This window comes from Saimiri boliviensis, chromosome 1, assembly GCF_048565385.1.
Source record: "Saimiri boliviensis isolate mSaiBol1 chromosome 1, mSaiBol1.pri, whole genome shotgun sequence".
In the NCBI taxonomy this organism is placed as follows: Eukaryota; Metazoa; Chordata; class Mammalia; order Primates; family Cebidae; genus Saimiri; species Saimiri boliviensis.
In genome coordinates, this window is record NC_133449.1 from 294137699 (window position 1) to 294154491 (window position 16793).

The window sequence follows — 16793 nt, forward strand, 5'->3', positions numbered from 1 at the left end:
CTGAAAACGTACTCTAGAGATGCCCAAATTAAAATCAGACCACTAGGTACATTGAGCACGCTTGCCTACTTTCCAGGGAGCTGAGTAACCAAATTATCTGCGTCACACACTGTGTCCTAATCTGAATTACATCTCAGTATTGGCTTCTGGAGAGCTCCTTCTGAATCAACTGTGTCAAAAGGGAGAATGGATGGAAAACAAACTTGAATTCTGGAGCAAACCATGGGGAGAAAGAAGACAAGAAAATAAGATACAGGCACTGTAAATCAAAGTACGTAAAACTTTTAATGAATTAACTTTACAAAAGACAAATGGCATCAAAACATCAGACGAGTCTGGTACAAAACTAGTCCTAGGCTGTGAGGACTAACTCTGGTGATGGATGGTGACGTGCTGCTGGCATGAGGCACATGGAGCAGAAGGACGAGAGCCGTGGGTCCCAACGGGGGCCCTTGGACACCACTGGCAATGAGATGACGGGTAAGCACAGACTCCATGTGGGGGACAGAATCAACTTATTCACGAATACTGTGTGTTTGAGTATCAGACCAGTGGATGTGGTTGGTGAGCTACCGTATTTTCCAGAAAAGAGCATGCACCAGAAGATAATATACACCCCCTAGTTTTATTGCCTTAAGAATGTGTGTGTGTTTCACCTCTCTCCTCTTTGTTAGTTCTCTGGATGCTTTTCTTCTATCACGCACGCTCCTTTTCCCTTTTGCTCAGGAGCAAGCACAGTGCAAGTGGCAGAACGATCTGGGCACACGTCAGATACCAAACGGTATGCCACTGGGTCACGGGAACGAGTCTGCAGAGGCTCCATAGGACAGACAGAGCACGCACATCAAAAACGAGGGACAGAAGTTGCAGTCAGAAAGTGTGTGGTACCTTCCTGGAAATACAGTCTTCTTGCCAAAATGAAGGTGTCTCTTCAGGACGCCACGTTGCTCTGGGAAAGGGACCTTGACATTTCTGTGTTTACAAAGTACGTCTTCAGGTCCCCTTTTCCTTTCACATTGATTATTCCTCGACAGGTGCACGTGTATCCAAGGGTCTGCAGGACAAGGCTTGTTTCCTCGGTGACCTAGAAGGCAAAGGAAGACAGGAAAACAGGCTTAGTAGCGACATTCATACAACCCATCTGCCTCAAGGATGAACAGCCAAAAAAAAAAAAGCACCATGCTCTTTGACCCAGAAATTCCACTCCTGAGACCTTAGCAGAAAAGAGAGAGAGAGTAATTCACAAGAAGAAAATTCCAACATTGTGAAGGACAAATATTGTTTAATTCAGCGCTGTGATAGTGAAAACCTGGAAACAACCTAAAATTCAAGTAACTCCAGTAAACTATGGTGCTACCATGACTGCTATCACGGCTGAGACAATATTGAGCCATTTGGTCCAGAAAAGGAATTGAGCCTGGGACCTCCAGGCTATGATTTCAACCACATGACGTTATGTTTTCACATGGAAGAGACCTGGAAAAAATACAGTACATCAAACGAGGTTGGAGTGGTGGGATTCTGAATAATGTTTATAAATTGCCATGAATGTCCTTTCATGAAATCATCAATATTAATAATAGATTTTGGTGTCAATGAGAGAAACATCCTGAGAAACTGCACCATCAACCCCCGCAAGTGGCCACATCTGACAGGTGTGATGCATGTGAGCACTGGCATCTGCACGAGTGTGACGCTCTCAGTCCAGTGTCAAAGGTCTCCTCACTTCACTGCACTGACACAGGGGCCGAGGTGGGCATCCCTCTTGCACACTGCTGACTTGACAGGATGACCGATTTCCTGCCATTGCACCGACAGGTGAGGGCCCGGCTGCAGAGCCCTGTCCCGGCACTGCAGGTCGGATGGCAGTGAACTCGCTGGCTGGGACGCTTCCTTCTCAATGGAGACGCGCTGTTCCATACTGCGCCTGCATGCTCTCAGCTTCCCACCGTCCAGTACTGAGCCTCACAGGCGCTCAGCTTCCCACCGTCCGGTACTGAGCCTCGTGCGTTCTCAGCTTCCCGCCGTCTGGTACTGAGCCTTGAGTGCGCTCAGCTTCCCCCCATCCAGTACTGATCCTTGTGCATTCCCAGCTTCCTGCCGTCCGGTACTGAGCCTTGTGCATTCCCAGCCTCCCGCCGTCTGGTACTGAGCCTCGTGCATTCTCAGCTTCCCGCTGTCCGGTCCTGAGCCTCGAGTGTGCTCAGCTTCCCGCCGTCTGGTACTGAGCCTCGTGTTCTCAGCTTCCCGCCGTCCGCCGTCTGGTACAGAGCCTCGTGCATTCTCAGCTTCCTGCCGTCTGGTACTGAGCCTCGTGTTCTCAGCTTCCACGTGTGCTGCGCCTTCCTTGGGACACCACGTCTGGGACTGTGGCCCACGCCTGCCCAGGCTTGGTCTGCCTTAGGGTGGAAGGAGCTGCAAGAGCAGAGAACCAGTGAGGCACACAGGTGTGGTGTAAGGGTAAGGCCTTCGCTTCTGAGGCCAGGGCAGACCCCTTTACGGGCTACCTGGTCCTCCACCCAGACTCCGCTAGAAGGTGTCTGAGTTTGGCCAGACAGAAAGCCCTGGTACTGCTGCTTCAGAACCATGAGAAAAAAGCACAAAGGAGTGACCTCCTCCCACTTCATCTGAGAAGGCCACCTGGCACAGCTGCAGCAAGGGCACCTGTGAGACCCTGGCCACCAGGTACTTGAGTTGTGACAGACCTGCATCAGGTGGGTGTGGCAGGGCTGGGCAGCTTGCAAGCACACAGCAATGTTATGGCACACAGCAGCATTGTTATGACACAGCAGCGTTTTTGTGGCACACAGCAGCATTGTTGTGGTGCACAGCAGCGTTGTGATGGCACACAGCAGTGTTTTTGTGGCACACAGCAGTGTTTTGTGGCACACAGCAGTGTTTTTGTGGCACACAGCAGTGTTTTTGTGGCACAGCAGCATTGTATGACACACAACAGCATTGTCTTGGCACACAGCAGTGTTTTTGTGGCACACAGCAGTGTTTTTGTGGCACAGCAGCATTGTATGGCACACAACAGCATTGTCTTGGCACACAGCAGTGTTTTTGTGGCACACAGCAGTGTTTTCATGGCACAGCAGCATTGTATGGCACACAACAGCATTGTCTTGGCACACAGCAGTGTTTTTGTGGCAAAGCAGCATTGTTATGGCACACAACAGCATTGTCTTGGCACACAGCAGTGTTTTGTGGCACACAGCAGTGTTTTTGTGGCACACAGCAGCATTGTTATGGCACACAACAGCATTGTCTTGGCACACAGCAGTGTTTTGTGGCACACAGCAGTGTTTTTGTGGCACATAGCAGCATTGTTATGGCACACAACAGCATTGTCTTGGCACACAGCAGTGTTTTGTGGCACACAGCAGTGTTTTTGTGGCACATAGCAGCATTGTTATGGCACACAACAGCATTGTCTTGGCACACAGCAGTGTTTTGTGGCACAGCAGCATTGTTGTGGCACACAGCAGTGTTGTTGTGACACAGCAGTGTTATGGCACACAGCAGTGTTTTTGTGGTACACAGCAGTGTTGTGATGGCACACAGCAGTGTTTTTGTGGCACACAGCATTGTGTGGCACACAGCAGTGTTATGACACAGCAGTGTTATGGCACACAGCAGTGTTTTTGTGGCACACAGCAGCCTTGTTATGACACAGCAGTGTTTTTGTGGCACACAGCAGTGTTTTTGTGGCACACAGCAGTGTTTTTGTGGCACACAGCAGTGTTTCTGTGGCACACAGCAGTGTTTTTGTGCCACATAGCAGTGTTGTTACAGCATATAGCCGTGTTACATCACAATTTTGGTTGTGGTGTGGCCCAGGGTTGGTGCAAAGGTGGGGCCCTGTCAACAGCAAAGCTCCAACCTCCTTGGGCTTAGAGACAGAGAGGGGCCTCAAGGGAAGCCCAGAACCAGGGCAAAGTCCATGCACAGATCTCAAGGGTGGGCTGTGGGAGAGGGTGGGAAGAATCGTCCACGTTTCTGCATTGCGATGCAAAGGACAGCCCTGAGCACAAGGCCCACGTGTAGGTCCTCGGGACCCTGATGATCAGGGCAGAAAGGAAAATGAGGCACAGCTGCCAGATGCCATGGCCTGCTGCTCTAGTCCAGCCCAAGTTCCAGGAGGAGGGCAGTAGCCCAGGGAGTACTTCGTGTACTGGATAAGAACTGAAAGAAGATGGAGAAAACCTAGAAACTCAGGTTTGGAAATTCTGCAGGCATCCGACGAGTGCCCTTCCACACAGAGAACAAGCCAATCTTTTGGTGCTTTGGGGGTTAACTGCTGAGGTATTTACTGGTGCTAACATCACTGGCATTTTTAATCTATCCACTGGTGTTCATAATGCCAAGCCACCCGCCAATCAGCACCGCGGGATTAACGGGAATGGGAGGAAGAAGCCATCCACCTCGAGGCACAACAATTACTATGCCTCCAGGCCTAGGAGGAGCCCGCAGGCCTTGCTGAGTGGGCTTGCTCTGCTGTTCTTGGGGTTTCCACGCTAGAAAGCATGCTGGGAGTTAAATGCTCTTTAATAAAAAGAACCTGTTCTTCAGGCTTAGGAGAAGCTGATTAATGGTCTGGGCATCATTTTTTATTTTCCTGGCATCTCACTACTGCTTTTTTGCACATAAATGGAAAAGAGAGCTTACTGGAGTGAGGAAGCCAGCCACACCACACCCTTGGGATAGAAAAACCTGCCCAAATGCAGCCCTTCTAGCTCTTGTGCTAAGGAAGCAAACACAGGTCTACAAATATGGCTCGCTACTGACAGACAGAAATCTGTCTTCCTTCCCTCCGGGTATCGGAGGCCATGGAGCCGGGGCAGGTGACTGACCTGACCTGAGTCACATGGGGCTTTATGAAGCCCAATATCCTCTTCAAGACACATATGAGCTCAAACCCATTTCAAACACTGACCTGTAGGAGATTTATGATCTCCAGGAGGGAACACTCTCCCTGACCTGCCTCACTGAAATTGCTTTTGATACTTATCCCAAGTGCTTGAAAGCTGCTTGGGGAGCTAGAAAGCATATTAACTGCTGCCATAAGTCTTTGGAATATTCTGGGTGTGTGCTGGGGATATGGGCTGGCTGACAGGTGGGAAAGTGAGTCTTTGGAAGGGGCAGGCCTCTCTTCCCTGCCAAGAGAAGAATCTGGGTTGTCTAGGATTGCTGGAGCATCCTTGGGCATTGGAAGTGGCTAGTGATGTTTATGCAGAAAGTCCTGGAAGCCTTGGTACCATCAGGAAATGATTAGACTAGGCTCCAAAATGCCCCACAAGTCTTGTTCTGGCTGGGCAACTGAGCACTCTGCACAGATGACGACCACAGCTCCAGCCCCAGGAAGAAAAGCCTCATCGTGCACCCTAGCAGTGAGAGGGGAGGTGGCTGGAGCAGGCGCTGAAAACTCACTCCAAGTTGGATCTCATGAGCAAATCCTTGGCAATGGCCAGTTTGGGTGGAATATTTCCTCCCCACCTCACATTAGTTTTCTGTTTCATCTCTGCCTTCTCTCTGTTGGACTTTTACTTACTTTGCTGCTAGTGTTGACTCATAATCTGAACAAAAAAAGGCAGACACTTTGAAGTAACGCTTCCTCTATTCCATACAAAAATTAAAGCCATCCTTTAGAAAGACCACAGGAACAAATGAGGTGGGGTGAATATGAAAGGCAGGTAAGTCGAGGTTTAATAAAAATCCCATTCTGACAACAATGGAGGGAATAGTCTTTTACAGAGGAAAGGACTGAGCCAGTCCGTGCAGTCAATTTTGGGAGGCAAAGCTATTCGCACACCTTGGCTAAGCTGAGACGCACACCACAGGGATTCATCAAAAGCCTCAGAGAGGACCACCATTATAAACCTATTGTGAGTCCAGTGACTTTATATAAATTTGCCATTTAGCAGAAGTCCTCTTCCAGAATGTAGCATGACGGGGGTGAAATGTGAATCCACTGCTTTGCGAGCGTGAGACAAATAGAGTGTTCAGCACAGACACACACACGTGCATGTACACACACGTGCACACGTGCTTCTTACTGGCAGATCCCAGCCCTTCTCTCTGGGTGTCTGCACTGTGCCCGCTCAGGTGCACCTGCAGGTAAGGACCATAAAACCTTGGTGTCTCCAGGCTCTTCACTGAAACACCGTCTGTGTTACTGGATGTGTGTGCCTCTGAGGGGGACACATATTACATTGGCGTGTCATGTGTCACTATGATGACTGGCTTCAGCATAGCTTCTTAGTGTAACAATGGCAGAACTGAAGGAACTTCTAGTATTAACCAAAACATGTTAAGTGGATTTGGGTGTGAGTTGAATGATGACGATTAAAAAGATAATCTCTAACCACAGTTTGAGCAAAATTTCAAAACCATGGTACAAAATGGCTTTTGCTGTAAATAAATTTAAAGTTACATCTAAACCTTGTGAACATATTTACCATTCTAGTTATATTATCCAAGAGTATAAAATAATTGTAGATTAAAAATATAATGACATGTGCCCCTTTATCTTGTTATTATTCTCTTTGCTGAGTTCCTCAGAATTCCTTCTTTGGAATACTGGAAGGAAACATAGCTTCCTGTTTCCGCTCCTGCACCCTTCCTTGTTCACTTTTCTCCATGAATGTTGCAGATGTTGCTGCTCAGCTGTGAGCTCACACACTGTTCCAGTCTCCCTCCTTCACCAGGGGAACCTCAGACCACCTTGATTTTCACTACCCGCCTCACTCTGTTCTTCCTGCGAGCACTGCCCGTGTTCAGGACAGTCCTTGAACGCAGCCTTGGACTCCCTTCCCCTTGTGCTGCATCAGCTCCCGTCACGTCTGAAAGGTGGTCTTCACACACTGTCTCTGGTTCTACGCCGTTCTTCCTCGCACCGCCTGTCGTCTGAAAGTCCAGGTCTCCAGAGCCTTCCCCAGTCACACAGGAAAGCTGAAGTCTTCTAGCACAGTCACGCTTGCAGCGACACCACTATGACTTCTGGGGATAACGGTCACCTCCAAGTGAACATTGGCTGTGCAAGGGCAGAGTGAGTCTGACTGGCTCACTCTGATCAGCTGCAGCACCTGATCAGCACACGGGAGGAGCACGGGATGCAGGTGCTGCATGAATGGAAGGGCAGACTCGACAGAGTGGCCGTCTTCATAGCCTGCTTTCTTCCTCTTTCCGCCTCTTCCTTGATTCTGTCACTGCCAACCTGGGCTGAAGCACTGCTCTTTTGTAGCTTGGGGATAGTTTCAGCATAGTTCTAATAACACATTTTTTTTCTATTATCTTTTCAGTTATTTCAAAATGCTCTTAAAAGTATGATATTATTAGTGTTATTGTAATATAGTTACTTTAACCATGATTATAATTGATTTAATGAGCAGCAGGAATAGTAACGCAGAATAATTTCAGTTTTCTCCAACCACTGCTTTTCATTTGTCAGACCTTCCTTTCTCCCCGTTGGGCGGAGTCCAGAGCCGCCGTTGAGATGGACCTTCTAGTTCATGTCCGGCTTCTCCCTGACCTCCCACTTCCCTTCCTCCCAATTCAGCTTGCGCTAAGAAGGCTGGGGATGATGTCTGGTTTTGGCTGCCTGATCCCTCTCGCTTGCAAAGTCCTTTTCAAGGTACTGGCACCAGGATAAGTGATAGAGGCGGAAGAGGCACTACTCCCATGCCGAATGTCCAGAGCTGCTGTGCCATGATGCTGGTCACTGCTGGATCATTTGTTTTCACAAGGGCAATAGCCTTTATACTGTTAGAATTTTGTTATTGTTGTTAACAGTTAATGCAGAAACATTTCAGATGTTAGTAATTTGCTCCCCAAAAGATTTAAGTAAATTTCAAGGTTTACTTTTTTCCTTTATGTTAATATGTTAGTATATACTTATGTATGGTTCCCAAGAGAGCAGAAACGGTTGATGGAGGCAGCACAGACCACTCACTGCATTACCTGTATTTTGTCCAGGACTCCAGTGCTGTCCATCCTACTGGCCACATTGACGGTGTTGCCCCAGATATCATATTGTGGCTTCTGAGCTCCAATTACACCAGCTATTACAGGTCCATGGTTAATACCTGTGTCACATCAGAGTTGAGTTAGCAAGATTCATCTTATAGCCACTGTCTTTTTTTTTTTTTTTTGAAATGGGGTCTTACTCTGTCACCAAGGCTGGAGTGCAGTGGCACAATCTTGGTTGACAACAACCTCCACCTCCCAGGCTCAAGAGATCCTCCCACCTCATCCTCCCAAGTAGCTGGGGCTACAGGCACACACCACCACACCTCGCTAATTTTTTGTATTTTTGGTAGAGACAGAGTTTTTTCATGTTGCCCAGGCTAGTCTCAAACTCCTGAGCTCAGGAGATTCACCTGTCTTGGCCTCCCAAAGTGCTGGGGTTACAGGCATGAGACATCAGGCCCAGCCATGGTATTGTCTAAACAGGAGGGTTTCCTGAATTGTCATTATTAAACAAACGTAAGCCCAACTCATGGAATTTCAAAGCAAAGCAAAATAATTCCTCTTATTTTATCTCCTCAAAAATGTTAAAATATTTGTCCTCTTTTTTCTTCTAGACCTTTATTCATATTTATATGATCATTTATCATTATTGCATAAATTAAAGTGGGTATGATTTAAAAAACTAAACATGGTTAGGTGTAGTGGCTCACACCTTTAATCCCAGCACTTTGGGAGATCAAGGTAGGTGAATCTTTTGAGGTCGGGAGTTCGAGACCAGCCTGGGCAACATAGTGAGACCCCCATCTCTACCAAAAATATAAAAAAAAATTAGGTGTGGTGGCACATGGCTGTAGTCCCAGCTACTCAGGAAGCTGAGGTAGGAGGATCCCATGAGTCTGGGAGGTGGAGGTTGCAGTGAGCTGAGACAGCACCACTTCACTGCAGCCTGGGCAATAGTGGGAGACCCTGTCTCAGCAACAACCACCACCACCACAACAAAAAGACCCCAAAACTAAACATAATACAGTGGTTTTTCTGTGTTGCTATATACTTTTACACAGGAGATGATTACTATTTCCCAAGAGTTTTAGAGTAAATTTTGATTTTGAGATAAACATATTTTTATTTTAAATGGCTGCACTGCATTGAGGTATGCCACTGGCAATCCTGCCACTGTTGGGCTTTAAGGTTCACCCTGATTCTGCACTGAAAGAACAACCACAGGGACCCTCCAGCCAAACCAGCATGGTACTTTCCCACAGCCACACCAGCACGGTGCCTTCCCGCAGCCATGCCAGCATGGTGCTTGCGGCCACACCAACACAGAGGAAATGCCAGGGCAGTCAGTGGGAGGGCAACTGAGCTCCCCAGCAAGAAGGAAAGGGACACACAGCCAGTCTTCTGGGAAGCCTTAGACAGTCTGTCAGTTTTTGCTGCCAGAAGCTGGGCTTGACTGCTCAGCATTCATCAGAGTGAGGAATGGCAATCCCCAGGGACACAAGCCTGCTCACATATGGTATCCTCTAAGGAAACTTAACCACCAGGTTGCTGGAGCCATGCTTGAAGCCAGCTGTCTTCAACCCAGCTGGCCCAGTTCTTGCCAAGTCATGAGTGGTTACCTGGATCCCTGGGCTACCTAGGCATTACGTGTTCCTTCCCCAGGTGAGCAGGCGCCCTGAGCCACTGCTGACTACAGAGGTGATAGACATCATGCTGACCTCCCCCTTTTAATAAGGGCAATTATGAAACCACGGTGATTCCATGTCTACATCTAGGGTCAGAGCTCAGGTGGATATGGCTTCTGCTGTCAGGAGCTGAAGCTTCAAAAGATTAATCAACTTCTCTAATCAAGGAGAAGCCTGCGATCCTCCCTAACTCCAATTTAACAGGAAGGATGGTTCCTTGTCCCATGACCTCCAAATGCGCAGACCTAAGGATGATGTCCTGGGAGTCGGGGGAAGTAGGACCACAGAAATAGAAATAGGGATACTGACATTGATTGATTGATTCTTCCCCGTACATTTTCTCCTGGGTCCAGGACCCCCACTTTCCTGCATTTGTTGAACTGTAGATTGATGAGGGTGTTTCTGGAGATCTAATTTCTGACTGCTGAACTGCTTAGTCTGCTACAGCTCATTGCAGGTCTTAGGCAAAGCTTCCCCTTTGCAATGGAAAGTGAGGTCAGGAAACAGCCCCAATACTATTCCAAACAGTACCCTTGCAGGTACAAAAGAGGTAAGAAATAAATTGTCCTTTGGTTTTGTGTTCTCAGGAAAACACACTACTTGTTTAGACATCTCAAATAATCGATTCCAGCTCTAGCACAGGTCAGAGAACCCAGGGGTCAGCTGCTGGACACTGGCCCCGTGGTTCCAGCCCTGTATCTGTCAGCTCAACTTTTCTTCCAGCCACTGCTGATCCCTGCTTGGTCAGCAGCTCTGGGGGTGGGGAAGAGCCTGGACTGATCATTGCTGGCAATGGGGCCATCTCTAGTTAGTGCAGAGTGGGCTCGATTTGTGGTTCCAATTGATTCTACAGCTTGATATGCAGTAAAGGATGCTAGGAGTGAATTCACCTCATTATTGTCCCCACGCTTTTGTTGGCAATATTATTCTTCCACATGACTATCCCTGAACTGCCTCTGTATGTCGTGGTGCAGGGAAGTCCCCTCCTGGGAGAGACTGAGGATCTGGGGAAAGGGAGACTCAAAGGCCAAGGGGAATGTTGAGTTCAGGCTTCCTTAGAAATCTAACAGGGCTGACATACAGGGTTGACGGTATAGGCCTTATCAGTTACTAGACAATCAGGGTAAAGTAGGCATTTAACTTGAAGGAGGCCCATTCAATAGCTCTTGTGAATCTGAACAAACTCACTGAAGGCTACACCAGGAAAATGGCACTTTGGACATAGCACATGTGATGGGCAAACAGCCATCCTGTTCCCATGCTGCAGTGCGGGGCTATATTATTTTTATCTATACAAGTTTGATGACAAAAGGCATTATTCTCCCATTTCGATAGTTAATACTGAATGTCAACTTGATTGAATTGAAGGATGCAAAGTATTGATCCTGGGTGTGTCTGTGAGGGTGTTGCCAAAGGAGATTAACATTTGAGTCAGTGGGCTGGGAAAGGTAGACCCACCTCCATCTGGGTAGGTTCAATTTAATCAGCTGCCAGCGTGGCCAGATAAAAGCAGGCAGAAGGATGTGGAGGGATTAGACTGGCCTCGTCTCCCACCTGCATCTTTCTCCTGTGCTGGCTGCTTCCTGCCCTTGAACATCGGACTCCAGGTTCTTCAGCCTTGGGACTTGGACTGGCTTCTTTGCTCCTCAGCTTGCAGATGGCCTAATGTGGGACCTCACCTTGTGACTGTGTGAGTTGATACTCCTTAATAAACTTTCCTTCAAATAGATATCTATCCTATTATTTCCTCTAGAGAACTCTAATACATCCACGTAATAGATTTTTTTTTTTTTAAAGAGGCATAGTAGCAAAGTTTGAGGAGCCCATTTTCCAAACTGTCAAAACAGTGTAGAGTCTCTGGGGTCAAAGGGACACGCCCATGTTTGATGTGGTCAGCAGGCTGCCCGGGTGTGTCCTGCCTGCCTGCCTGGTCCATCTCACCTTTGTGCAAGGTAGAGCCCCTGATAGAGGCTTACTGTGCACAGAAGTGAGAAAGTAAAGAAAAATATGGCATTTTGGGAGGCTGAACTGGGCAGATGACTTGAGATCAGGAGTGTGAGACCAGCCTGGCCAACATGGTGAAACCCTGTCTCTACTAAAAATACAAACATGCTGGTGCCTGCCTGTAATCCCAGCTACTTGGGGAGGCTGAGGCAGGAGAATAACTTAAACCAGGAGGTGGAGGTTGCAGTGAGCTGAGACTGTACCACTGCATTCTAGTCTGGGCAACAGAGCAAGACCCTGTCTCAAAAAAAAAAAAAGAAAGAAAGAAAAAGAAAAAAGAAAAGTATGATTAGATACTGACAACTAATAGGGCAGGAGAGAAAAGAATCTCATTTGTGAAAAAGATGTAACGTATTTTGGGTTTAAATGAAATTCAGGACGTACCCATTGCAAAGGAAGAAAATGGCTTTACATATTCAGATTTCTTTTTGAAGCTGAAATTTGTATGTAAGAGAAAGTTAAAAATCATTCAGACAGAATTTGTTGCTGGAACTGCTCTTACATAAACTGACTCTCAGAAGCAGCAAAATGTGTTGCCAAAAAAACCGTAAAATGGTCAAGGAAGCTCTTAGAAATCTGAATGGTTGCAAGTAACTGCGTACATTGCAAGCCAGCTGTGTGTGGACTTGATGGCTTAAAACACATTTCAAAAAATAAGAATTTGTAAAAGGCAATGAAACATGCTAAAAAATCAACTGAAAGCTTGTTAAAACTTAGAAATTGGGAAGCTTTGTTTTCAGCAAAGTCAAGTTTACTTTTTTTTTGGTGACAGGGTCTCTCTCTGTCACTCAGGCTGTGTTGCAGTGGCACCATTATGGCTTGCTGCAGTTTCAGTCTCCTGAGTTCAATCAATCCTCCCTCCTCAGCCTCCCAAGTAGCTGGGACTACAGGCATGTACCACCAAGCTCAGCTAAGTTATTTTTTGCAGAGATGGGGTCTCATTATGTTGCCCAGGCTGGTCTCAAACTCCTGGACTCAAGTGATCTTCTACCTCAGCCTCTGAAAGTGCTGGGATTACAGGCATGAGCCACTGCACCAGGCCTAACAGTTATTTTTTAGCAATATCATTAAGAAAGCTGGATATTTTTTCTCTAGGGTTTGAACACAATCTGAAAAGTTGTCACTATTTCAGAACCTACGACATGTTTGGTGTTCTTACAGCTTGTGGCCCCAGGAAGGTGGGACTGTATTGCCACAATTCTAAGATCCACCTTTTTTAAGAAAACATTTTTATATCTCTGAAATCTGGATGTATCTTATAGCTAGTGGCAGGTCCCACTTTCACTGACAACAGTCCATAAAATAAAGCAGCACCTCTTAGTGGACGTCTCACAGTGAATCAGCAATGCAGGATGGCTCAAGGCTGTGCGTGCTGTGCTTGTGGACGGGATCTTGGCTCAGTGCCGGCAGCCTAGGTCCAACCAAAGGGGTGCTTTTTTCTAATTTGCTCAAAAGTGTCCTTTCCTCTGTCATCCAGTCTTGCAACAGATGCATTTGTAATTGTTCTACTCCAACATTGAAAGGATAATCAATTCTCCTAGGACTTACTCCTTATTCCACACCTTTGCCACAACTGAAACTGAGACCTCTTTGCAGAACGTACCCACTCGCAGTTTGAAGTCGTTGAAGGAGTGCTTGTTGATGGCATCCAGCTTTGCTACCAGAGCAAAAGCAAACTCCACCATGGTGCCAATGTGCATGTACTGCCGCTCAGGCTCCTGAGAACGAACAAACACAGGCAGATGGAAGTTAGAGCATCCCAAACTGGAAGCTGTTCTCCTTCGTCTCAAACCTGAGCTTTAGGCCAAGAGGAATGCTGGTAAATTCTAATACCGCAAGGCTCTGCAGATATTCTCTAAGAATCAAATCCCATCTCAAGGAAGTGCTGTGTGGCCAAGGGGAGACAGTAGGCACTGGAACACGCTGACTTCTGTGTCTCAGGCCCCCGCAGGCCAAAAGCATCACGTGGGCTAAGGCTGACCAAGGGGAACCCATATTGTATTAATCCAGAAATCACAAGGGAAGCTGGCTTTGAGGAGGAGCTGGCAGTTTCTTCTCCCTTTTCCCCTCCGCAGTCGACTTTTGCCCTTCTCTGCTGGGCTCTGGCCCTGGGGGACTGACCTCTAGAGGCTACCTGCTTCTTATCCTGGGGCTGCCAGTGGGGATTGCCCAGTGGGAGGTTCCATGAAAAAGAGAGCGGAGAGGAGGCTTCGGGTCTCATTCCTTCTCTTCCCTACTCAGTGCATGCTTTCACTGGGGTCAGTCTTGTCACAGAGGACCAGGGCTGCTGCCCCAGGTGGCAGCTACTCTCTGCACTGCAGCTCTCTCTGGTGGCAGCTACTCTCTCTGCACTGCAGCTCTCTCATTCTAGGAACATCCTTCTACTTTTGCCCTCTTATGCCTTGAAAGTGGGGATTTTAGGCTGAATTGTGTGCCTCCAAGATCCTATGTTAATGTCCTAACCCCAGTTTCTCAGGATATGACCATAGTTGGAGATAGGGTCTTCAAAGATGTGATTAAGGTAAAACAAGCTATGGGTAGGCCCTAATCCAATACGACTGGTGTCCTTTTAGGAAGAGGCAATTAGGACTCAGTCACCCACCAAGGGAAGGCCGTGAGACAGGACCCAGTCACCCACACGGGGAAGGCTGTGTGAAGACAAAAGAAGAAGGAAAGAAGCCGACAGGGGAGAAGAGAGGCCTCAGGAGAGACCCACCCCACTAACGCCTTGATCTGCCGTTTGCATCTCCAGAACTGCGAGGCAATACACTTGCGTGGTTTAAGACCCCGTCTGCAGTGCTTTGTTATGGCAGCCCTAGTGAACTAACATGGCGGGGGGTGTCACAATTTCTTCATTTACTCATCCTTGAGGGCTGTGTCATCCCATGGGCATGAGGGAATTATGGAGCTGAAGGGGAGAAGTCCTGAAGATTTTCCCACTGCTGAGAAGTGAACATTTCTATGCAGATTTCCTAATAATTTCGACTATTCCTGTTACCTATTTATATTTAACATTAATTTGTAGCACTTACTATATTTATATTTTAAATCTCACCTTTTCAAAAGTTTCTATTTTTTGTTACATTATTAGTCTAGGCACAGAATTCATTTAATTCAAGTAAATGTTCTGAAGGTTCCTGCTCCCCCAATATTTAAAGATTCTGTGCACCAAAATGGTGTGGAGAACGGTTTCTGTTCCAGCCTGCGTGGTGAGCCACTGGGCCTTTAAGGTTTCATTGAAATGTGGTCCCAGGCCTGCCAGGCATGGCTGCTGGGCTGAATGGACATCAGTGTTAGCACCAGAGCCGTGTGTCTTTTGAAGTTTGCATCCCTTAATGATTTGTGAGCTCCACCAGGGTAGAGACCTTGCTCTATTAATCTGTCTTCACAGCAGAATGACGTCCCTGACAAAGAAGAAGAACTCAATACATGTTTATTAAATGACTATACTTAGGTTGGCAGTAGGATCACCAAGAGGAAATGGCTGGGAGGAATGAAGACAGGGACTCATTAAGCTTTGGTGTAAGGTCAAAGGTGATTGCGGTGCATTTGGAGAACACAAGCCCAGGGTCATGAATGTGCCTCCTACAATGGGTGAGGGCTCCAAGGGAAGAAAAGAGAATAGGATAGTGGAGGATTGGTCTAGGGATATGCCCTCAGCTAGGACATGGGTCAGGGAAGGAAAGCCAGTAAGGCACACTGGAAACCAGCTGAGAGACCAGGAGAGATGGAACATGGGGCTGTTATGGGACTTAGGCAGAGATGTCTAAGATGAACGTTGGATCCCAAAGGGAGCTAAATTGGAGATGAAGAAAGGTCTGGGGACAAAGGGGAGGCACTTGGTGACCTGGTGGGAACAAAGCCAACTCTTAGAGACTCAGAAGGGATGGGTGAGAAGACAGATGGAGACTGTAGACATAAGCATCTATTCAAGGTGACAGCAAGGTGGAGAAAACCAAGGTGGCAGCTAAAGGGGAGAAGAAAACAAAGAAGTGGTTATTCATCTGCTCTACACAGTGTTTAATAAGGAGCATGCAGGGGTATTGCGCTAACGCAGGGTTTCTCAGCCTTGGCACCATGGACATTTGAACCGGGTTGAACTGGGATGAACTGGGTTATGCTGTGTTTTGCGGGCTGTCCTGCACATCGCGGTGTGTTTAACACCATCCCTAGCCTCTACCTACTGGATGTCAGTGGCATCCTTCACCTCTCATTGTGACAACCGGAAATGTCTCCATTGACAATGCCAATGCTTCTGACAGGGTGGCGGGGGGCGAGAATTAAAATTGCTCCCAGTTGAGAATCATTGCACTAAATAATATAAATATGAAAGGAGAAGAAGAATTAAATCTCTGGTCAAGAGGAAAAGACATCTTCCTATCTTCAGGTGAATTACATCATTCTAGAAGAAGGCAAAGGAAATAGGAACTACTGCAGTGAATTCTCAACTTAGAGTCTGGAAGAAAAGCCACATGACTACAAAATTGGAACTACGAAATTGACTGTCAGCTAAGCTTTGGTGGAATTTCGGGATATCATTTCATAAGAACAGCTAGTCTTTTCTATGATAGTTCACTAGTATTTTTTGTCTCCCGACTTATGGGGAAAACCTGACTTGGAGGCTTGTGCAGTCAGTTGGAAAACATCTTGCTCCTTAATAGGAAGCACAAGCTGTTAAATCAACAAGCAAAATCTTGTGTAGTAGAAATGACAACTGTCCAAGTAAGGAGGACATATTTGCCATAGGAGAAATGATTTTGCTTTTTACCAAACCATGGTGCAGCAAACAAGCTCCACTCCTTGATAAAGTATTGCCCAATCTGTTTTCACAACATTGGTTTAAACTGAAGGTCTAAAGTGATCTCAGCAATGAAAGAAGAGATTGAGTTCTGGGAATGAAGTTTAATTCAACGTCAATAACTCATACGACCTTAACAAACCCTAGAAAAAATTCTAGGAAAAATGTTCAGTCCCTAGAAGGACTCAATTCATTTCAGCAAGTCTTTATACATGTGCTCTTGGTAAATATCTGATGGCAGTGTGAAGCAATTATTTCTCCCATGATCTGAATAATTTCTGTTATATATCCCCAGATACTGAATGGATATTCCAGTTACACAGAGAGACTACCCACTG

The 16793-nt window shown here is 46.9% G+C and overlaps 1 protein-coding gene across 1 annotated transcript in view; it reads right to left on the reverse strand.

Annotated features, from left to right (window-relative positions):
• Positions 1-266: 266 nt before the first annotated feature.
• The window catches only part of ADCY2 (adenylate cyclase 2), a 445240-nt gene continuing 428713 nt past the window's right edge, over positions 267-16793 (reverse strand). The window contains exons 23-25 of the mRNA XM_003932504.4: positions 13261-13375; positions 7960-8084; positions 267-1084 (exon numbers count right to left, since the gene is read on the reverse strand). Coding sequence (XP_003932553.2) covers positions 932-1084; positions 7960-8084; positions 13261-13375 — 393 coding nt within the window. The 3' untranslated portion in view covers positions 267-931. The remainder of the gene's footprint in view (positions 1085-7959; positions 8085-13260; positions 13376-16793) is intronic.